This window comes from Alligator sinensis, unplaced genomic scaffold, assembly GCF_000455745.1.
Source record: "Alligator sinensis unplaced genomic scaffold, ASM45574v1 scaffold87_1, whole genome shotgun sequence".
Taxonomy (NCBI): Eukaryota; Metazoa; Chordata; order Crocodylia; family Alligatoridae; genus Alligator; species Alligator sinensis.
Window position 1 is genome coordinate 2,475,295 of NW_005841929.1, and position 21,931 is coordinate 2,497,225.

At 44.0% G+C, this 21,931-nt stretch overlaps 1 protein-coding gene across 4 annotated transcripts in view; it reads right to left on the reverse strand.

The window, feature by feature from the left end:
* Positions 1 to 967: 967 nt before the first annotated feature.
* ADIPOR2 (adiponectin receptor 2) overlaps positions 968 to 21,931 on the reverse strand; it is a 51,284-nt gene continuing 30,320 nt past the window's right edge. For 2 of the 4 annotated variants that reach the window (XM_006019442.2, XM_014517884.2), the window contains exons 3-8: positions 11,305 to 11,424; positions 9,679 to 9,850; positions 7,758 to 7,944; positions 6,175 to 6,362; positions 4,735 to 4,928; positions 3,568 to 3,705 (exon numbers count right to left, since the gene is read on the reverse strand). In XM_006019442.2, coding sequence (XP_006019504.1) covers positions 3,574 to 3,705; positions 4,735 to 4,928; positions 6,175 to 6,362; positions 7,758 to 7,944; positions 9,679 to 9,850; positions 11,305 to 11,424 — 993 coding nt within the window. In that variant the 3' untranslated portion in view covers positions 3,568 to 3,573. Of the gene's footprint in view, positions 3,706 to 4,532; positions 4,654 to 4,734; positions 4,929 to 6,174; positions 6,363 to 7,757; positions 7,945 to 9,678; positions 9,851 to 11,304; positions 11,425 to 21,931 lie in introns of all 4 variants that reach the window. The other 2 variants (XM_025198793.1, XM_025198792.1) reach the window with 2 other exon arrangements.

Below are 21,931 nucleotides of genomic sequence, written 5' to 3' on the forward strand. Positions count from 1 at the left end.
ATGCCATCAAGGAAGGGCTGGGAGAGAAAGGGGCAAGGAAAGAGGATCATTGCGTGCATGGGTGACAAAGGCTTCCCACTCATTTCTGGTGCCCAGCCCACAGCATCAATTAAAGGAAATACCCTTCTGAGATGCTGTAGCCCTGGGGTGAAGAATGATATGGCTCCAAGGGGATGCTGTATGCAGTATATTAGAAGCTACAGAAAAAGAATCGGGGGGCAAAAACACTCTGAATTCTTCATTCCTGTGAGAATTTGCCCAAAATCCTTAATGCTAAAGTATTGGGACTTCAGACATTTCCAAAAAGAAAGGAATTTTATTTTGTATACACTGAAAAGCCAACGGCATTTCCCAAACTCTCATTCTCTGAAAATGCTGCATGCTCCAACTGATAAATTTTCAAATTACTAGTTTGGCAAAAAGAAGTCAAAACTAAATGAAAGCTGCCCTAAATGGGAGGTTTCAGCCCCCCTCTAAAAATACTAGAGTCCTGCTTTGTTCACATAGTAGGCATGGAGATGGAAAAACTGACAAATGCAAAGCCTATACTTTAGTCTAACCTCCACTTGCGAAGTCTCATCCCAGAGACACATGGCAGCTGCAGTTCAGAATAGTTTGGTGTTCTTGTTCACAACGGGGCTTAAAGAAATAAAACAATACTGAAATCTAATGGGTCACATTGGACTTGTACTTACTTTATTTAAATTGCACACAGATTGAAGGGATGCTCTTTAGCAACATCCGTTAGACCTCTCACCAGCATTTACCTTCTTTTCTGGTGTTCACCATTTACCACCCAGCCTAGTTCCAAGCACTAATGAAATGTCTCCAGGCTTTGATTTGGCTTCTTGGCCAGCAGACCCATCAGTAATATAATGGCTACTTGGCCATTAAGTGAGGGGAAGAAAGAAAAATTGACTACTCTTCCAATTCGGTACAGTGCAGGAATAAAGAGCCAAACCGAGTCAATATTCCATTTGGTTCTTTTATTAGCAGAAGTTAAGAATACAGCAAGTAATGAGATCCCATCTCACATGGAACCATCACCACAAACCCCAACCATCAAAAACCCCAGAATGTGCTTCATTGCTTCCAATAGTAAGCAATTTTAAAAAGAAAATACTGAACAAGGCCACTATTTAATGGGGAAGGAAAGAAGCTGTAAGTCCTAACTATTCTATGGCAATAACCTGCACACAGAGCAAGCAAGCCTCTGACTGCTGAGAGTAAGGCATTCAGGCGCCAACCTGGGAAGAGTTCTCAGCAAGCACTACAGAAAAAAAGTGCACAGCTAGGCTGTTCTTTATTGGAACACACAAACTTTTTAGACAGAGGGAGGGACTGACTGGGTTAAGAATAGCAGGTGGACTATTGTGTTTTCGTAATAGTTCTGTGCTGTGTAGGACCAGGTCACAATGTCCCTTCAGGGAGTGAGCATGGGATGAGCCAGGATGGAACCTGCCACTTCTGCTGGTATTGATACAGAGGTACCCCAAAGTGCTTTACAGAACAAGTCTGATTCTGATATGTACCACTGCTTTCTCAAGTGGCAGAGCACACGTGCTGCTAGGTAGCCCCATGAATCTCCCTTATAGGCTCCGATGCCGATTAGCCCTCTTTCAGGAAAGGTATTAAGTTAATACTGCTCTATTTCAGTTCAGCATGACACTAGTGCATGACAAAAATGTTTCCTCCTATCTTATTGTTGGCCAGTATGGTGATCCTATTGAGAACATGCCCTTCCTACAAGCTCCAATGCAGCACCTCTTTTATAGCCAGTCTTTAATTTTGACTTCCTTTTTGTAGGAAATATTGAGGAACGGTGTAAGTAATCAAGGCATCCCACTTCTAATCAACCCCATTAAGAAAAAATAACCCCTTAAAACATATCCATTGATATCCTAGGATCCCAGAAGTGCTTGTTAGTCAAATCTCTGCAATCCAAGGTTTTTACTTGCCAATTTGAACTTTCACCCTTAAAACATTTTTTTGAACAGTGTTCTATTCCTATTGCTTTGTGAACCACAACAACATTTTAGGAGCCAGTTAGCTCATCTAAGTATGAGGTAATTGGTTTGAATTTTCAGCAATTTGACATTCATTACATGAAACAGCTGACCCTTAAACTACAAGAACCATTTCATCCTAAGACTTAAGAAGATTCTCCAACAATCTGCCCTGGCTTCTGACTGAGGGCCAGAGGTCAAGCTACACCACCCTAACAGAGGGACTGGTATGTGTCTGCTCCAAAGTCATTTCATTTTTCTTCGAGTTAAAAAAAAGCCAATAGTTCCAGAACTGTGACTGTTACTGTGACTGGACCTGGAAAGCGGGCAGTGAGCAGGGCTTCTTGCAGATTTAAAAAGCCCACAAGATCCCACAAGCACAGGGAGCTCTGCACATGTGAAGGTGTTGCTCCTTTACCTGCAGCAGCCCATCCTTCACCCCATACCTTTGCTCCCACAGTCTACTAACCAGACAGCTGATAACTCTTTGACAAGCATGACTCCTACATATTCAGACAAAATAAAAAAATCCCACCAGAGCAGATCCATGAGTGGTCACCAGAAAACTAGCCAACAGAAACCTTTCCACACAGACAGGCACCCATGGAGTCAATTTGTTTACTATATCACACACTTATCCCATAGCATTTTGCTTCACGTGGCAAGAACCCCTGCAAATTAGGTTTCAAGTCCTTAATCCAAAAAACCCACAGAAGCCAAATAGCATAGAAGACAACTGTCCCATATAGCTGGACAGGGCTCAGATGTATTCCAGTTCCTTGAGTAGCTAAACTTACTAACACTGACTTCAACAAGAGCTCGATTAAAATGTAGGCATCTGATCTTTTCCAACCTTTGTGCACATTACTGAGCCTGCTGCAACCCTTGTATAAAATATTACTGAGCCTGCTCCAAATTCCAGCCAGAATCCCAGATTTCCTTGAAGCTGGCATAGACTGGGCACAGTCAGCAGGACCCACATGTCTCACTCCTGGGGATTTTACCTGGTCCTCTTGCACTTGTTTTGTGCAAAATTGAAACAGTGTGTGGTACTTGCAAGTTGCATTCTCTACAAAACCCTTTTCTCCCCAACCCCATTTGTTTAAAACATTTATATAAATTTTTTTTTTAATTTAAACACAAAGTTAGAAATCTTATTTACAATTTTTTTCTCCCAAAAGAGCATAATCTAAAATCAACCCCCCCCACCCCTTGAAGAGGCTATAAATCTTCTTATTCTAGATTTTAAAAAGAAAAATGCTAAGCTGTCCCACCCATCTTCTACAAATAAATATGGCATTGAACAGAAGCCGATTCGGAAAGGGTCCTCTGTAGCTTGATCTGTAGATCCCAAGAATAAAGTTAGGGTTTAAGAATTTCCTGGTGTTCAAATTGATTCACACTCCATTGTTTGAGGTATACATTTCTTTGTTAGTCAGAATCCCCACAAAGCTTCCGTGCCCAAGTAGGCAAAGCTCAGATTCTTAGGTATTCACTTCACTAGCTAGTTAGCTTCAACCACACTTGTGGTCCCATTTTGGTTTTGACCCTGGACAGAAGGCTGGTTTTACTGCATCTGTTCCTCCTCTGTGCAGCCTCCTCCAACTGTGAAGCGGAACTCTTGAAGGTTCGACACACCATGGAAATGCACAAAGGCTCCAGCCACTACAAAGATGTGAAACAGCTGATGGGAGTGGAACTGTGGAAACAAAACATCACCATTCAGATAGAAATATTTGGAGTTCCAATGCCACCCCTTTTTCTACACAGCCACATGTTAGGCTGAAGCACAATGGCATGCAGCAACAGGATCTTATCAACTTGCTGGGCTATGCAATGCAAAGTCTCATAAAGCCCATCCCTATCATCTCATTAATTAGAGAAAGAGAAAACTGTCTCCTTTGTCAGCCGCGCATGCTGAGACCAGGGGAAGTATCTCCTTAAGTACAAGTACTAGAATTGCTTACTGTGAGTTAATCATGTTCCAATGTGCTATAAACCATTCTGTCACATCCATCTTTAGTATCACACCAAGTCGTTTCCAGTTCCCAGGACAAAGGCCTTAAATGTTTCTTAGACCCGGATCGATACAATGCCTGCTGGGGCTAGTGACATGGCCAACCTTACACAAGTGGATAGGTACTGGAACTCTTCTGGTCCTGGGCATAATCTCACCAGTTGATTTTCAGAAAAAAAACTGTCCTGGTTGTTCTCTACCGCAGAGGAAGCTGGGCAGAAGTTGAGTAAACAAGTGTCTTTTTTAATATTAAAGTCTGAAGTTTGGTAACTTCAAATCTAGGATATGAGCAAGTGATGGAGAACATGATTTGAGTACAGCAGAGTAGAAAGCATGAGGAAGTGAAACAACAGGGTGCATTTCCCAGTTTGAAGGAAGAAGTGCCAATACAGGCAATAGGCTTAGATAGCTTCTGTGCGAAATATCAATTTACAGTCTCCCTGGAAAACTTGGGGAAGTGACAGGCACCTGTCAGAACCTTAGTGGAATGATACAGTACCACAGCATACCTTCAAAAGAAGGAATTCAACTAACAATACATTGTTGGCTTTCCAATAGTCTAGCACACTCATCTTGACCAGATAAGGAAGTCTCAAAGAGCAGCTTTTGCACCAGTTTTAGTTGCTGGAGCTGGAGAAAAAAAAAAGCATAACAAGTACTCCAGCCCTCAGTATAACAAGCTGATGTGCCAGTTTCTGAATCCAGACTCACCCAGATATCACACTTGCCAGGGAAGAATCTCTCTGGAATGCGAGCAGCATACAGCGCAGCACCAGTAATGTACAGGCACGCCATTAGTGCCAGCCAACCGATCTGCCCCATTGTGGCCGCCTTCAGTAGCCCCTCCGAGATGACAAAGTGCAGGGTGGGGATGACGCCACTAAGACCCAGACCCAGAAATACTCCTACGAAGCAAGGAAAATGGGGGAGAGTCAGGTTTGGTCATGGCAATGAACAGCAATGAACAGCAAAATCAATATCCCCAATAGAGGTACAAGATGGAGCAGTTGAAGCAGAATGTCCCACGCAAGGCAGCAAGCTTATGTTGTCAAACTGTTCATGAATATGCAAAGGTCCTTTATACAGCAGTTAAATGATCAGCAGCTCCACTCACTATATAACAGGTTGCGTCTCACTTCACTTTAGTGTCTCTACATCCAGGCAATGCGTATGTCAACTTGAGGGTTAAGAATTCTTTTCAAGCAGATTAAAGCTCCTGGGCTGTAGATGGCGCCTAAATCCCATAAAAGGCTCTTCTGCTACTGAAAGATCATGGTGGAGAGTGACAAGAAAATGGAAGTGACCAGTACAATACACCATGCAGGCAATCCCAGGAATGAGCAAAGCAGCAGCAGCTGAGGCTGATCTCTCTCTGTAACTTGAGAACAGACCTTGGCTGTTTGAAATAATACTGTTTTCTAGAACTCTGAGATGTGGATAATAAAATGGGAAGTTACATCTGCCGTATGGTTTGTTTCGAAGGTTGAATTCCTTACTGGGTTTGATAACTCGGCTTTCCCAGACATAAAAAACAGTACCTAGGAACACACACCAGTTTTATACATCTAACAGATAGGAAACATGGACTGGTAAGAAATCTAGCTGACCTCAAAGTCTGCAGGTCTCCCTCAACTCACCACTTCAGAGTACTGAAGCAGCATTAATCATCAGCATTCTGCTTCACCCCAGTCAGAAGGACCAAGGGCACATGCAAACAACATACAAAATCTCTCAGGACAGTTGCTCAACTGCACTCAGGATTACCTACAATGTCTGCAGAGCAAGCAGGACTAGAAGCATATACAAACTCAGAATGACCTTTCCCTAAGATCTATTTTGCAGAAAAGGATAAAAAAGTTATTAGAGAAAGCTGCAAATACTTTGGTACCTCTGCCATCCTGCTCGCTGCCCCTCCCCCCACCCCTTCAGATTCCCTTAACATAGTACCCAGAGGGCCAAACTCAAAGCCAACATGTCTTATGAAAATATACCAAGTTCAGTGTCCACGAGTGGTGTTAATCATATTCCCAGACATAACTTGGCAGTGCACACTCTCCTGACAGTCAGGGTCTGTAAAGAGGGTCTGTAATGAATGGTTCAATAAGAAGGACAGACAAGTCAAGTAAGAAAAAAAATGGCTTAGATTCTTACCTGCCCGCACGCCCCGGTACTGAGGGGTTGCAAACATGTCCCACTGAGAAACTATTATGGCGGCAATGCCCAAGACGCAAATCACAATCAAGTAGATGAAACAGGGCTGAGGGTTGCAGTAGAAGGAATAGTAGAGCCATGGAACAAAACTGCCCATAATGAGAAGTGCTATGCCAGAGTAATCCAGCCTAGAATAGGAGACAAAACATATCTGCTGTAGACTGCAAACCCCCAAAATTCTTGTACCCAAGTGCTCTGCTGCTTATTTTAAGGAGTCCATTTTCCCTTGCAAAATGGGGTTTTTCCTTTGCAGCAATTCTTGTTCAAGGAATGAATCACCTGTGGAGATCCTGCCTCCTACCGCAGAATTCAACTGAATAGCCATGTAGTCAATAAGACCATTTTGAATACTCAGATATGTGCAGTTCTCCACAGCTGGTATTCCACAGACCAAAAGGTATGAAGCATGCACCTAACAGCCCTTCAGCTTTTCTTTTGGGAAAGAGAAGGAATAGAGTAAGGACTTACAGGAAAAAGTTTCCCTCAAGCACAAAAAGGCATCTCCTAATAAACTTTATGGGTCCAACTATGGTACAGAGAGAGAATATGAACCTTCCAGATTTGTTGGAGTGGCTGGGAACAAACTAACCATAAAGGTTTTACTGACTGACCGCCTAAGAAGTGATTTTTGACTGCCATCAACTGAGGTGACTTCAACACAAAAACGGTTCTTAGCACCGAGCCAGAGCAGGAGCAAAAAAAACATACCTCCTCTTTAGAACAGAGCCAGCCTGGCCATTAATGGCCGAGGTAAACCGAAATTAGAGAAAAATGGAAAGGCAAAAAGCTACATTAAGAAGCATGGGCAAACTGTTTGCTTGAAGCAGCTTCAGAGGGAGAAGGGGAAGAAGAGCTGCTGCTGCTGTTCAGGGACATCCAGCAGCTGGTACACTCCAAGTGCTACAGATGCATGATCCTACAGTGCAGGGGTGGCCAACCCATAGCATGCCAGTCACATGCAGCCTGTGTGGGGCATGTGGAAGATCAGAGGCAGCAAGAAACTAACAAATAGGGCAGGGAGCAGAAAGCAGAGCAACAGAGCAGGTAAGGCAAGGGGATAGCAGTTGCACTTGGTATGCCCTGCACGCCCTTTGTGGCACATCTGCCAAAAGGGTTGGTTTCTACTTGAAGTAGAAATAAAATCTGGGTGGTTTTGTTGCATCTGAGTCACCACAGGCTTGTAACTGCTCCATGCCAACAATGTAACAGGTGCTATGCAGCACAGAGGAGCAGCTCCCCCTCCCTCTTCAAATTACTGCAAGAGAGCAGTTTTATGCCCAAAGATTTAGAATCTAGTCTGCCTAAATATTTCACTTTTCACAGCCGTCTTTCACACAAGGCTGAAAAATCTGGTTTTGATACTTTTGGTACTTTTAGGGAATGTTGGGCTGGAAGGAACTGCACACAACCTCACTGACCAAAAGTGTCTCTGCTAGAAATGCAGCTCCTATAGCAGAGCTCAAATCCCAATCACATGTTTCAACCCAACTGTTTTCTACCCAACCTACATCTCTAATACTTACTTGGAGAAGAGCCGGGATACACCTTCTGAATGGCAGTAAACTGTGTGGAAGAGCCATGAGAAAGAAAGGCAGAGGATGGCTCCCAAGAAGAACAATCCCACAACCACTTTCTCTTGCACAGGTGCTACAAAGGACATGTTTGGTCGAAACATGTAGAAGATCCCCAGGCAGAGGAAGAACACGCAACCTGAGGTAGGGAAAAAATGAACACAGACACATGCACTTTGAAAGCTGTATTTTATGGAGCTAGATTGAAAGAAATGGGGGAAAATGTCAAAGGAAGAGACCATCATAATACTACATTTCCACCAACTCTGATCCAGCCATGTATCTGACTACCACTTATGTGTTACAGATGTGTGCCTGTACCCCCTTTACAAATACACCCTATTTTCATTTGTTTTAGAGGTGTCTGGGATATGCTACAGTACCTATCAGTAGCATAGTAAGTCTGTTTTACCACTGATAATTTAATAGTAAGAAAGCCTTGATGGCAAGTGAAATCCCATCCACTGCTTCCTCCACCCCCACAGAAGAGTTTGGAAAGCAGATATTCTGGCCCTCTTAGAACATTCTCCCACATTCCCCAGACTCTGACATTCGTTTGAAAAAACCCACTATCACCCAGGAAGCAGCTTGAGCTAGAAGTGAAAATACTATTGTTTCTGGTTTTCCAGGTACATCCAGGACCTTTTATAAACTGCTGCAAGCAAGCTCAGCCCACTTAGTTCCACAGATCAGTAATCCTGCAAAATTTGCTGCTGTGGTACATTCTGAAGGTTAAATGGTTTGCCAAAGAATACAGCTGTGCACTCATCAGCTGGAGGAGCGTAATGCTGGTTTTGTCCTCCCAAGCTCAGCTGGAGGGTTGGTGGAATATGGTCACTGCAATGCCAATTTAAAGATTACATTTGTGGTCAGTAAACTTCTACCCACAGCATGATAATGGAGCCCTGGGGGATAGGAGGAGGGTACTCAGCCCAAAGATACTTGGAAAGTTGCCCTTTTGCAAGTGTCATATTTCAGATGTTTCTAGCAGGGTAAGAGCAGTACCTGCATACAATCTGAGTGAAGCAAATGGACATTTTTTGTATTGATATGTGGGAGCCTGAAGTTTGATTTTCTAGCCAGACACTCACTCCCAGTTTGACAGGGAATGGAAAAGTCTTGTAGAGACATCAAAACATTTCCAAGGGAGGAAGAGAGAGTTGTGCATCTTCCCTTCAAAATGCAGAATGGCACTAGCAGGTCTGACAACTGCATCCACTTCTCTTTGAAATATACTGAAGTGCTACTACTTTAACACTCCCATAAAATGTTTCTTTACTCTGATATACAGTGCATATGGAGGAAAGTAGGTAAACCAAGTAGGTAAACCTTGTTCTGTCACTAAAAGAAAAGTTATTTAAACTACAACCAAACAGGAAGGCAACTACATTTGTCAGACAAAAGTGCATATGCTCAAAATATTCATGCTTTGTTCCCAAATCCTCCACACACAGTTAGAGTACTGCAAAGGTTTTTATTAGTACAATTAGAAAAATGGGGCAGGAGAAGGGGAGCATAAGACATCCTTCCCCCAATAGGTTTTTTGAAAGTTGGGAATTCTCCAACATTTAATACACTCCAAAGGCAAGAAATATACTTTCCAGAAGTTTGTGGGCCCCAGGGAAAGGTGAGGTGGTATCCATCATTGGTGAGTTTGCAGCAAAGGGAAAAAGGAAAGAAAAAAACCCCAGCTTCTGTCTTCCCTAAACTTTGGTGGCAGATTTTTAACAAATGATGCCTTCAACCCTATCCAGCATATCACCACTAGAAGGATAATCCTGTCTAAACTCATCTGCAAGTTAAGTCCCCCACCCCTTACAATAGGCAGAATAAAAAAACAGTAACTACAGGCTTCGTAGCATGATGGAAATACCTAGGAGATGTGTCCAGATGTTCCCCGTCTCTGTGTGTATTCTGAAGATACTCTTAAAGCAAGCTCGGAAGGAGGGCATTGGTGGTCTATGTCCATGCAACAAATAGTCATTGTCTTTTAGCCAGTCAGGCAGAACATCATGGGGGATGACTCGCCATCGGCCCTCCCACACCTGTAAGTTAGAGGATGTAGACAGAATGTCAAGTAATGGGATCTCTTTCCAGAATTCCCAGCCCAAGCAGAAAGCCAACTGGCCATTTCCAACTCTGTTGTAGTCCATCCTGCAGGTGCACCTACTCAGGCAGAAGGTCCCAAAGGAAAACAACTGTATTTGTAGCTGCTCTTCAGCTACACTTCAGCATAGCACAGAACAAGATGCATATCTTAAAGTTGGTTTTACTGCCAGCCCTGCCAGGTATTGGGGTTTTGTGAGAAGCTCCATCTACAGATGCCACATTCCTTGGATCTGCCTGCCTGGCTGGGGAGGATGAGCCAGAGAAGCTTGTCAGAACTAAGAGAATCATGTAATTTTGAAGAATTTTAAACTGTTGGATTCACATTTCCATCTTGACAGTGAGAGTAGAAATGTTAAAAGCCTGGCTGTACTGTCATTCTCCTTCGAAAAGATGACAATTCTTACATTTAGCCAGCTCAGGCAAGAACCCCAAAAGATGCTTTTTATTTAAATTTTTGCTGTTCTGCTCTGCTGCTCACTGAATCTGCATGATTCTGTGACAATCTCGTTCTAGAGAAAGCACAAAAGAAAATTTTCAGACAGGTTCTTGAAGGTTTGTAGGGAGGGATATGCAATCCTAAGTCAAACAGTGACAAACAGGAATTTGTAGAATCAACAGCAACCCCCCCCCACCAGTACAGCCTCATTATATCAAACTGCCATGGGACTGGGAGAAAAAAAAAGTTAATTAAAATAGGGTGTTTAGTATACTCGTGTTAGCAAATGTGCTGCATCATCACAGTGGGGGTGGATGGGATGTGTTTTTGTTGGGATTGTTAAAAACAGAGGTATGTTATAAATGATTTGTTATAACACAGTTGTTCTGTTCATCAGGGCAGCTCTCCTCTCAACCCCAAATTCAGGTTGTCTATCAGGCTAACACAGACTGGGCCCTACAGCTTTAAGAGAAGTGAGTCTAGGCCAGTGCTATTTACATAACATAACTACTCTTCTATTTAGGTAGCAGACTAACCCTATCCTTCTATGGAGACAAATGGCACTATGGAAGCAAACATTTGCAAGTCTAAAGGAGTCTGGAAAAAGCTGACCTTGTAAATGAAAGTGTCGTGAACTGGAAACACTGGATGCAGAGTGCTATTACTCTGTGTGTACTCACAGATGTTCCCCAAAAGGGAGGCTCCCCAGTCATGCCATCAGCTTTAGCCTCTCATTTTAGAGATGTCATCCCTATTGTCCCGTGCTTAACAATGTGTTTATTTATGGCAGAAGGTGATCCACAACAACCACGTTAGCTGCTATCACAGTGACCTTTGGTTATCAACTTTGTGCACCTGCTGTGCCCCACTTACTATTGATGCAGTTACTTAAGACACATGGCTCTTAGCTTCACTCTGACAACAGATTTAAACAGCTTTTTTTATACCTCTTACCTTGCACACAAATTCCTCCATTTTCTCCATGGCATGGTGGGCTTGTAAAAGAGGGGACATGCCCATGAACCCTTCATCTTCCTGAGGTGGTTCTTCATTGCAGTTGAATTCCTTACAGCTCTAAAAGAAAAAAAAAAGAAAAGAAATCATATAGAAACAGACAGTGAAAGGCGGCGTATTTTGCTTATCACACAAGCTAGCAACTGAGACAGTCTACTGTACCGCACAGAGGAGAAGTCAAAAGTTTGAGACAAGAAATAATTGTATGCAAGTCCCATCTTTGAAACAGACTTGGATTCTTTTTTCGGTGTTCCCCAGGGTGAAGGAAGCAAGCACAAGAGTCTGGAAAAACAGTGCTATTGTATAAATTTGTGCATTTTACTAGAAGCACAAAACAAGATATCAAGCTAAGTAGCCCAGTCTCCTACCCTATGTTTCAGTCCCTCTAGGTCCCTATCTTCATGCCACATGAGGTTTGGAATTCCGGTAGCCCAGGATAAACCAATATGAGCTTCAAGTTTCAAGTCTTCGGCTTCAGACATCAGTACAGGTTAGGTAAACTTAAGTTTTCACTCTACTGTTTAGTTGCAAAGTATGACCGCTGGACTGTTCTATAAAAAAAGAGTGTGCTGCTTGCTCACATCTGCTGAACTTCAAGATGCTCCAGTAAGAACCTTGGCCATCCTGAATCTGGACACTAGTCTGAGTACTGCCTAAAAATAGGGATCCATTAAGGAAAGGAACCAAACCATCTGACCATGTTCTTGGCAAGATTCAAATATTAGTCACAGGAAACACCTGATCCCCAGAGACCATGGGTAAGAGTAAGTGCAGGCAGAAAAACAAGGAGTCTGAACTTTCAATTAGTAAAAAATATCCTTTTATGTACTCTCAGTCATAAAAAGGAGAAAGGCATCAACAATAGCAATATTCTGTCACATTATAATTAGGAAGAGATTATAGAGACAGCAAATTAGATACATTTTGGCTTTCCAATTTCAGAAAATAATGATATGGGTAATTAAGAGTCTGGTTTGCTTATTACAAATCCTCTGTATCATCAGGGACTCTACTTCCAAGGTAACAGTCTAGAGGCAGAAGGGAAAAAGAAAAAACAAAAAAACAACCTTCACACCACTCGTTGCTTAGTAGGAGGTAAAGCAAAAGAAAGCTAAACCTTTTGTGTCCTTCAGGCATTACAAAGAAAGCTACAGAGATTTCTTGCCTCAAGGCTAACGATCTGTGACTGCATTACTGATATCCAATTTTGATTTTGTGTCTTGAAGTTATGAACAGTAGGGCTGTAAGAAACACCGTTTCATTTCGGCGTCTATTTTGCCGTTTTGAAGGGACAGCGTTTCGGTTCGTTGTTCCATTTAGTTCTGAAACACTGTCCCGTTTCAGTTCGTCAAAACTGTTTCGCTGTTTCAACTTCTTTCGCCCATAGGCTATAATGAGAAATCATGAAAATGCCTAAAAACGTTGTCATTTGTTGCCTGATTCGGATGTAAATTGCAGGAATGGTAGCCCCTTCTAAGGGCATGAAGCCTGCCAAGTTTCAAGGAGATAGGTGCAGAGGTTTCTCAGAAACTGCACCTCAAAGTCTTGAAAGCAAAATTTGCTGGCAGTGGCAGCCTCCTGTCATCCAGCAGGCAGATCCGGAAGCTCACAGCCCCGGGAGGGCTTCAGGGCTATGCCGGACTCCTCCCAGGGGTGTGGGCCCCTGGATCTGCGCCAGATGACAGGAGGCTGCTGCTGCCTGGGACCTGCGCTGGACACAGCCCACACCCAGCACCGGGGAAGACAGATGCTGCCACTGGCCCCAGGTAGCAGTAGCAGACTCCTGTCTGTCATCCAGGCACAGATCCAGGGGCCCGCACCCCCAGGAGGGCTGTGGGGCTATGCCAGACTCCTCCCAGGGGTGTGGGCCCCTGGATCTGCGCCAGATGACAGGAGGCTGCCGCTGCCACCTGGGACTGGCACTGGGCGCAGCCTGCGCCCAGCACTGGGCTCCATGGAGCTCAGCCCAGCCACGGGAGGCAGAGTGCAGCCCTGGCTCTGCCCACCTCTCACTGCCAGGCTGCACTCCAATCAGCTCCACCAGCCCCATGGAGCTCAGCCTGGCGGTGGGAGGCACAGTGCAGTGCTGGCTCTGTCCACCTCCTAGCTGCACTTCATGGGGCTGGCGGAGCCAACTGGAGCACAGCCCAGAGGTGGGAGGCAGACAGAGCTGGTGCTGCACTCTGATCTGCTCCACCAGCCCCACAGAGTGCAGCCCAGTGGTGGAAAGCAGGCAGAGCCAGCACTGTGCTCCACGGGGCTGGTGGAGATGATCAGAGCACAGCCCATGGCAGGAGGCAGGCACAGCTGGCACAGACCGCAGCCTGGCAGCAGGAAGCAGGGAGAGCCAGGACTGCGCTTCATGGGGCTGCAGAGCTGCTCAGAGCACAGCCCTGGCTCTCCCCTGCCTCCCACCACCAGGCTTCTTCGAAACTCAAAATGTTTCAAGTGCCCCCATTTTGTTTCAAAGGTGTTTCAATGCTTTTTGTTTTGTTTCCATTTCTCTGTTTTCAGCTTGAAACACGTTGAAACAGCTTTGAAACTAAACACTTGGTGAAATTTCACACAGCCCTAATGAACAGTCTAACATATCCTTTTATACAAACATTTGACCAATTATTATTGGTATCAACTTAAACTTTATTTCCTGTTTGAGTTTTCAGCTTCAAAACACTGGATCTTGTTGTACTTTGCTGTAACTTAGAAGACATTTAGCTTGTTATTCTAGATCATGTTGTTCCCTTTTAAACTTCATTGATAAGACTAATTGAAGAAACTCCATAAGCCCCATTTTTCCAACATTTTCCAGCTCTAGACTCAGTTTTCTGAACTCTACAAGTTTTCAGCTTATGACAGGCCATGTACCAACAAGTCTTCACCCAAAGCTGTATGGAGCAGTATATTAATTCCATACTCCTACTTGTTTATACAGGGAGTACAGCAGATGTTATAGCTACTGTACTGCACTGAGGGACCCTCTTCTTTCAGCTGTCTACCCTAACTTAATTCAGTCACTTTTCTCTAGAATACAGTCCTCAACCCTGTGAAATTCCTGGATATATTACCTCACATTTGGCTGTATTGAGAAGTTGCTTAATTGTACCCAGTTTACAGCAGGACCTAAAAATCATTCTGTATAAAAGAGCTGGTGTTTTTTCATTGACAATTCCCATCTCTGCATAAGTTTCACCTGCAATGATCCTGTATTTTCTTCCAGATCATTAATAAAAGTACCTTTAGGCTAAAAATCAGTCATTGGAGGACAACATTTGATACACCCTCACGCTCGAGAATCTCTGCCAGTTACATTTTGAAAGCCATCTATTAAAACAGTGGTGGGTCATTTGCAGCATATGCCACAAATAGCAAGGGCAACCTGTGAGGAACATGCACTAGATAGGGGAGGGGACAGGCGGCACAGCAAGTTATGGCAGGAAACAGCAGATCGGGCAGAAGAAGCAGATCGGGCAGAAGAAGCAGATCGGGCAGAAGAAGCAGATCAGTGGCACGCAGAGAGGGTGTGGGGCTAATTTGTGACAGACTTGCTAAAAAGGCTTGCGCCCACTGCATTAAACAATTTAGTGCATTTAAACATTATGTTAATTGCTTTCACTTTTCCATATCTATTGCTGAAATAGGAAGTATATACTTGAATACAAGATGAGGTTCCTGTCCCTCCTTCCCCTCTCCATCCCTGCAACTGACATAGGGAAAAAGCGCCCTTTATCTTATAATTGCATACAAGGAAATCTCACTAAAAACACTGCCTATCATTAAGCTGCTGCCAAAAGCAGCATGTGCTCATCGATGGAAACCAACTATGAAGTTGATTAAATGCAGCCAAGACTGAGCATGACTGCAAAAACACATGGCCCACATTAGGCAAACATGCTACCACAAGAACAGATTAGTGTAGCTTATCTGAATAAGACATAAAAAATGCCTATTAAGCACAGTCACTGCCAACTCTATTTCATGTCAAGGTGAGATCACATTGTGCACAGCTTACCCAGAACCCGTTGCCCCTTCTCTCAGCCTGATGCACATGATTAGTGGGGCTCCACCCTCCAAGAGATGAAGCCAGACCAGGTTGCCCTGTGCCTCATCTGCAGATACATTTTTGGAGCATCCCTGGACTTGTGACAAGAACACGCAGTTCCAGTCCTGGATGGGGCGCCAACTGGCACATGGCTCCTTTGTGCGGGTATCTGGAACACACACCAAGCAGTACTGAGGTGTGGGGTCACCATGGCATGAAATGCTGTGGACTCTGGTGAGGCCCAGTCCAATGAACTGTGCAGTAAATCAGAAGCCTTTGGCTTTGGACTAATATCTATACATGCAATTAGCACATAGCAATAAACTCTGGTGCAGTTTGTGCCAGAGTTTACTGTTCCCAGGTGCTGCGCTGATATCTGGGACCACAGCATGTTGAACTGGGGTGAAGCGGCCCCAACTGGCAGAAGACCCGGGGGGCGGGGCAGGGGAAGCTGCCAGCCCAGAGCTGTACTGCCATAGCTCAGCATGCTGCAGAGGGGCTGGCTGGGGTATAAGGGTACTCCAGTGTGGGGCCAGCTGTCGGCAATCCCTGCACTATAGCATCCTCAGTCCCCAACCAGCCCCAGTCATCACCTACCCATGCATTTCGGTGCACTGAACTCTGCCGTAGGATAGTAAATTAATTTACTGCACCTTAATAGGGGCGCATGTGTAGACAGTGACACTTTACTGCAGAGCTAATTTGTCAACGCCGCAGTAAAGAGCACATGTAGCACAAACTGAGTGTGTCTACATAAGCAGGTGTCAAACTGCTACTCAAGTGTGTTTATGACATACCTGTACTAAAACTTGCAGCGGTTTCCAAAAAAGGGAACATGCATCAATTCTGCATAAACCAAGTACATAGGTACTATATGCAAATTGCTACAGCCATGTTTAATTTCAAGGTTATTGTTTTCAAATTTGCTCCTCACTTTCATGTGCTCAGGGAGAGCAGGGTCTGACAATAAGGAGACGGGGAAGGTGCTGTCAAGGGAAAACGTTGAGGGGAAGCAGAGAGCAAAGGGCTACCTCCCCCACAGATTTGTTCTCCCTGCTATAGGGAAACAAACTCAAAGCACACCTCCAATAATTAGATCCTATATATGGAAAATGTACAAGTTTGCTATAATTTTCCAGGTACAGAATCTAATTATTGGGTGGTTGTCTTCTATTTGAGTGAATATGATGCATCATATCCAACTTCATTTCAAATTTATAATATAAATATTTAGCCAATTTTCAGACTTTTCTTTTTTTGGTACCGACAAATTTTTTAACTCCCTCAGGTAATAAACCTGAATATAAAAAAAGTCTTCCCCCCATACATGTAAATGCATATTTCTTCAAGACCGGGATTTACTTCTCACTACAATATTCTGCACAATAAAAGTCAATAAAGTAGTGCCAAGTTTCTTACGGTAAGGATAGCAAGAATTGACAAAACGAGCCTGTGGAGACAAGGCATCATTTAGCTTGTTTATGTGGCATCTAATTTCTGCCTTTCCATTTAATTTAATTCACACTTTTGTTCAGTAGACTGACTACAGAGAGCCCACAAATGTGCTACGTAGCAAAAAGATTCCATCACATGTTGCCAGGAAACACTAAACTGATAAAGGCCAAGGTCCATGTGAAATATTATCCCCTGATGTACAGAGCTAGAGAGTATATTGCTGGCTGCTCAACTCTGTTATTGACATCAGGACCCCAACTTAGCTCTGCAGTGGGGAAGCAAGTACCTGCCCATAACACTGGATTGTATCAACAGAAACATCATTTTTCAAATCCAGGGAAGTGATCTTTCTACTCTATTTGGCACCAATGATGCCTTACCTAGAGTACAATGTCCAGTTTTTGGTATCACGCCTCAAGAAGAACAGGTGACAGTCCAGTGCAAAGCAACGAAAACAATTAGAGGCCTGGGAAACCCAATTTATGAAGAAAGACTTAAAGAAATAGGATTATTCTGTCAAAGAAGACTGAGGAAGGAATTCAGTAAGTCTTCAAATACCTTAAGACACTTAGAGAGAATAGAGATGGCCTTTTCTCTAAAGCAAGAGTGGACAAGACTACGAACAGTGGTCTGAAATTGTAACAGGTATAATTTAGGTTGGATATCAAGAAGAACTCTCTCCCTAAAAGGGTGATTATGTGTCAGAACAGGCTACCCAGAGAAGTGGTAGACTCTTCATCCTTGAAAACTTTCAAGAGTAGCTTAGGCAGAAACTTGACTACCATGTTTTAGACATGGATGATCCTGCCTTGAGCAGGAGATTAGAATAGATTACCTCCTGAGGTCCCTTCCAGCTCTACACTTTCCTACAATTTTTCCACTTCTCCCATGACTGTGAAGACCCAACAAGCACAGAGCAAAATTCAGAGTAGGCAAGTGTTAAAATGTGAGAACTGGTTCTACCTGCATGTCGAAAACCAACTGCAGATGCTAGAGGATACAGCAGAAGACTGAAACTGTTCCCTTAAATGTACTGGGGCTTGACTAGCATATTATTAGCTTCTGCATACATGTTCAACACTTAGATTTGGGGGCAGGAATTGGTGAAGCTGGAGAATCAGTGCTGACCTAGATAGGTTACGGTCAACATCTAGTTCTATAAACGCTTGTCTAAATCCTAAACCTGGAACAATCACCAATACACTTATAGGACATTCAACCAAAAATACCTAGCATTGCTGTGGAAAACTGGAGAGGTCAATTAGCCTTTAGACACTTTAAACAAAATGTATCATCATGTCTGTTTGACAAGGTTTTGTTGCTGTTTAACAAGGTTTTTGTTGCAACCAATACTTAGAGCAGTGGTCTCCAACCTTATGGTGAAGATCACTTTTTGGATCTAAACGGCACCCCAGGATCTACCGCACCCCTGCCAGCCCCTGCCCTGCCCCCTACCCCATGTGCCCCGGACTGAGGAGTGTCCCAGATCCGACCAGACCAGGGCCTGATCCCATTTCCATGCTGCAGCTCCAGTGAGCCATGCTCACCCAGCAGCCAGAGGAACATGGCATCAGCCCTGGCCTCGCCAAGTCTGGAAATCTCCACAGTCCAGGGGCAGGTGGGGGGCTCCTGCCAATGGGTGCAGCCTGGTGGACCCAGGGGCCCATGCCCCCCCACCTGTGAGCTGCTCTAATTAAAAGTGCATGCAGCATCACGTGTATTCAGCATCCAATGCTTCAAAATGGCAGTGCGGGCACGTTAACTAAAGCTTGTTTGACAAGCTTTTGTTAAAGCACCCCCGCCACCATTTGGAAACGCAGGGACACTAAATACGTGTGACACGGAGGCTGCTGGAGCATGCTAATTAGAATGCTCCAGCAGACTCAAGTAATCGAGTCTGCTCCAACACATGCTAATTAGCACATGTGGAAGCATAGGTCTGTCACCTGTATAAGTGCCCTTAAAGTCCAGAGAGAACACCTACTAGTCACAGCAACCTCACGCAAGTGGGAAGAAAGCTGGACTTCTCATTAGAATACTGCCTCCACTCCACTAGTGGGCCTGACATGTTGAATCAATTACAAAGGTTCAATTTATATCCTATAACATATAAGCACAAAGTGAATTTGACATTGATGACAGGTGGCAGAGCAATCTGCAGAGCTGTTGAGGTCCTTCAGCACCCAGCATGGTCTCAGCTGTGACCAAGATTCCATCTTGGGGATAGGGAGGAGTTTCTGTAATGGGCGACCCAAAACTGGACACAGTACTCAGTAGGTCTGTGACAGTGGATGTGAATGATCCCAAGCCTTCTTATTGGCAGGGCTCAGGGAGAGAACCTACCTGGATTCAACCCATCTATGCAAGGCAGGGGCAGATGCAGGATGCCCACTGTGGGCTTGGGGCTCCCCACCCTGCTGCCCTCCCCCAGGGGGCCTCTGCAGCACAGCAGGGCAGGGAAGCTCAGTGCTGTTGCCAGGGACCCCATGCCAGCCACACCATGTTGAGGCATTCAACAAGCTTTAGTTAAAGTGCCTCCACCACCATTTTTCAGCACGGGGATACTGATACACATGACACTTCAGGCACTTTAATTACAGCAGCTCTCAGAGATGCTCTAATTAAAGCACCCCCTCTCATGCAGCACATGTATAAAATGCCCTTAGCCCTTACTAAGAGGCTAACGTCCTAGAGGGGCCTCTCCAAAATTGTTAAAAGCACTGCAATTAAAATTTAATAAGTCAGAATTGTGGCATTTTGCTGGAAGTACTGGAGACTGAAAGCCATCTACTAACACATGCTCCTGTAACCAGTTCAAATACCAAACTGAGGAATGACTGCCTAGACTACACCACAGAAGAAAGTGACCTGAGGGTTATAATGGACTGCAAGTTGAAAAAGTTAGTGTGCTCTTATTACAAAATAAGTCAATTGCGTACTGGGTTATATTAACAGGAGTGTTACCCACAAGGGTGGGTGTCCCGTTTAGGGCACTGTACATAAGAGGATGTAGACCAGGGTGCCAAAGAAATATGCAGGTCTCAGGCTTGTCCCTGCTTGGCCAATCCCTGACCTCTACTCCCTAACCCTCTGCAAGGAGGTAAGCACTGTAATATGTAAGTTAGTTTTTGAAATTGAGTGCCACTCAATTCACACAAGTTATGGAGGGGTGTTGAGTCCAGAAAGGTAGAGAACCACTGATATACACAAACTGGCAAGAATCCAGCAGACTGTAACAAAAATGAAAGGTCTAGGAACTGTACATTTAAAGGAATTGGAAGAACTGGGATCATTTAGTCTGGAGAAGACAGACTGAAAGAGGAAATTTTATCATCTTTAAATATACGATTACCTCTCTCTTTATAACCATCCTTCAGTTGTTCTGCGTCTGCACGGCACAGGACAAGCAGTAAGAGTCTTAAACTGTCACTTAGTGACAGTAATATTTCCTAATATTCAGTCTAAGAATGGTTAAGAACAGGAAAGGCTGTGGCTTCTCTAGTCTTGAAACTTAAGAGCAAATTAGAGAAACACTTGGATGAGATGGTTTGGGCAACAACAGTTCTGCCTTGAGCAGAGGGTGGTTGACCTAGATGACCTCCTGAGATCCCTCCCAGCCTCATCTTTCCAAGATTCTTTTCAGTGACTCTAGCAAGTCCCAAGCTAGCAATACCTCTTACCAGCTGGCCTTTCAGGGAATGGGGCAAGTGATGGCAAGCAGTATAATCCAAGTTCCCTTTTTAAAGCTTATTACACATTTCTCAGGGTTTCTTCAGCTTATGTACTTTGGGATAAATAAACAGCATTTTTTCCATGCAAAAAAACCCCCCCAAAATCCCAAAAGTTTCCTTCAGGATTTAGCTATACAGGGTGCTGTTCTGAAATAGCTACTGCACTTTAAGTTTATACCTTTTGTTCAACTCAAAAAAGACTTTTCAAATGTAAACAAGCTCCAACCCCAAAATGAACCCGTTTCATGCATGTTCCAGTGTTGGGGTTGTGCTGCAAGCAAGAGCTGTCACAGGACCCGAAAGAAAACTAGATTTTTGTTAGTGCCATGCCAAAATCCCTTTCAGCTTGGCTGCTGGCCAGCGTGTACTGAATGCCTACAGCCCCGGGAATTTCAGTATGTCACTTCTTACACTCCCCACCCCATATAAACTCTGAAACAGTTTTGTGAAACTGGTCGTGGGCAATTGCTTCTTGGCACTAATTAAAGAAATAAGCACCAACATTCGAGCACTTGTTTAGGACAGTTGCAGGGTCAGTTGGATTTTGGCCTTAGCAAATGTGTCAACATCCCTTTATTAGAACCATCCCCCTCATGACTTCAGCTGAAAGAGAGTTTTGTTTGTTGTACATGCGTGATGAAATACTGATCTGTTTGCCCATGTTAAATAGTGACAGGGACAGGAGATCCCTAGCGCATGTGTCTGCTCACTGCTACATTCCATGCCAAAGGTCTGTGAAAATTGCACCTGCTATTGAAGTCTCTCTCACACCCTTTTCCACTGCTTTTGTCAATTTGCTAATCCCCAAAGGAACAGCACGAAAAGGCAGGCTGGCTAGCACTGGACTTGCAGAGAAAGCTGGCTCATCCCATCATGTTAGGGTTCAGTAATAGTCTAAACTAGGGAATCTTAAAAAGTTTGTTTAGGGAAAATGCGAACAGCCCACAAGTGCCACATCTTGTTTCTCCTAGCATCACCAGCTAGGAAATACTGCCTCGAGTCACTTCACCCAGTATGTTCTCCTGGTGACAGGTACAATCCCCAGGAGAATAAGAGGCACGTGGCTTTGGAATATACTTTTGCACAGAAAAACATCTGAATCAACCAGTGATAAACAACTATCCCCACCCCCAAAGCACAGCATGGGGTAGTTACAAAACCAGCTGACAGACACCAAACAAAGCACCATGCCAACTGTAAAGTAGCTTCCAGATTTTAAATAAATAAATAAAAACTCCACAAGGAAAAACAAACAAACAAATTTTAAAAAGTAGCCAAGGCTGAGTTTTACCAGCCTATACTATAAGCAGCTATACCACTTCAAAGCTTTCCCTACTAAATA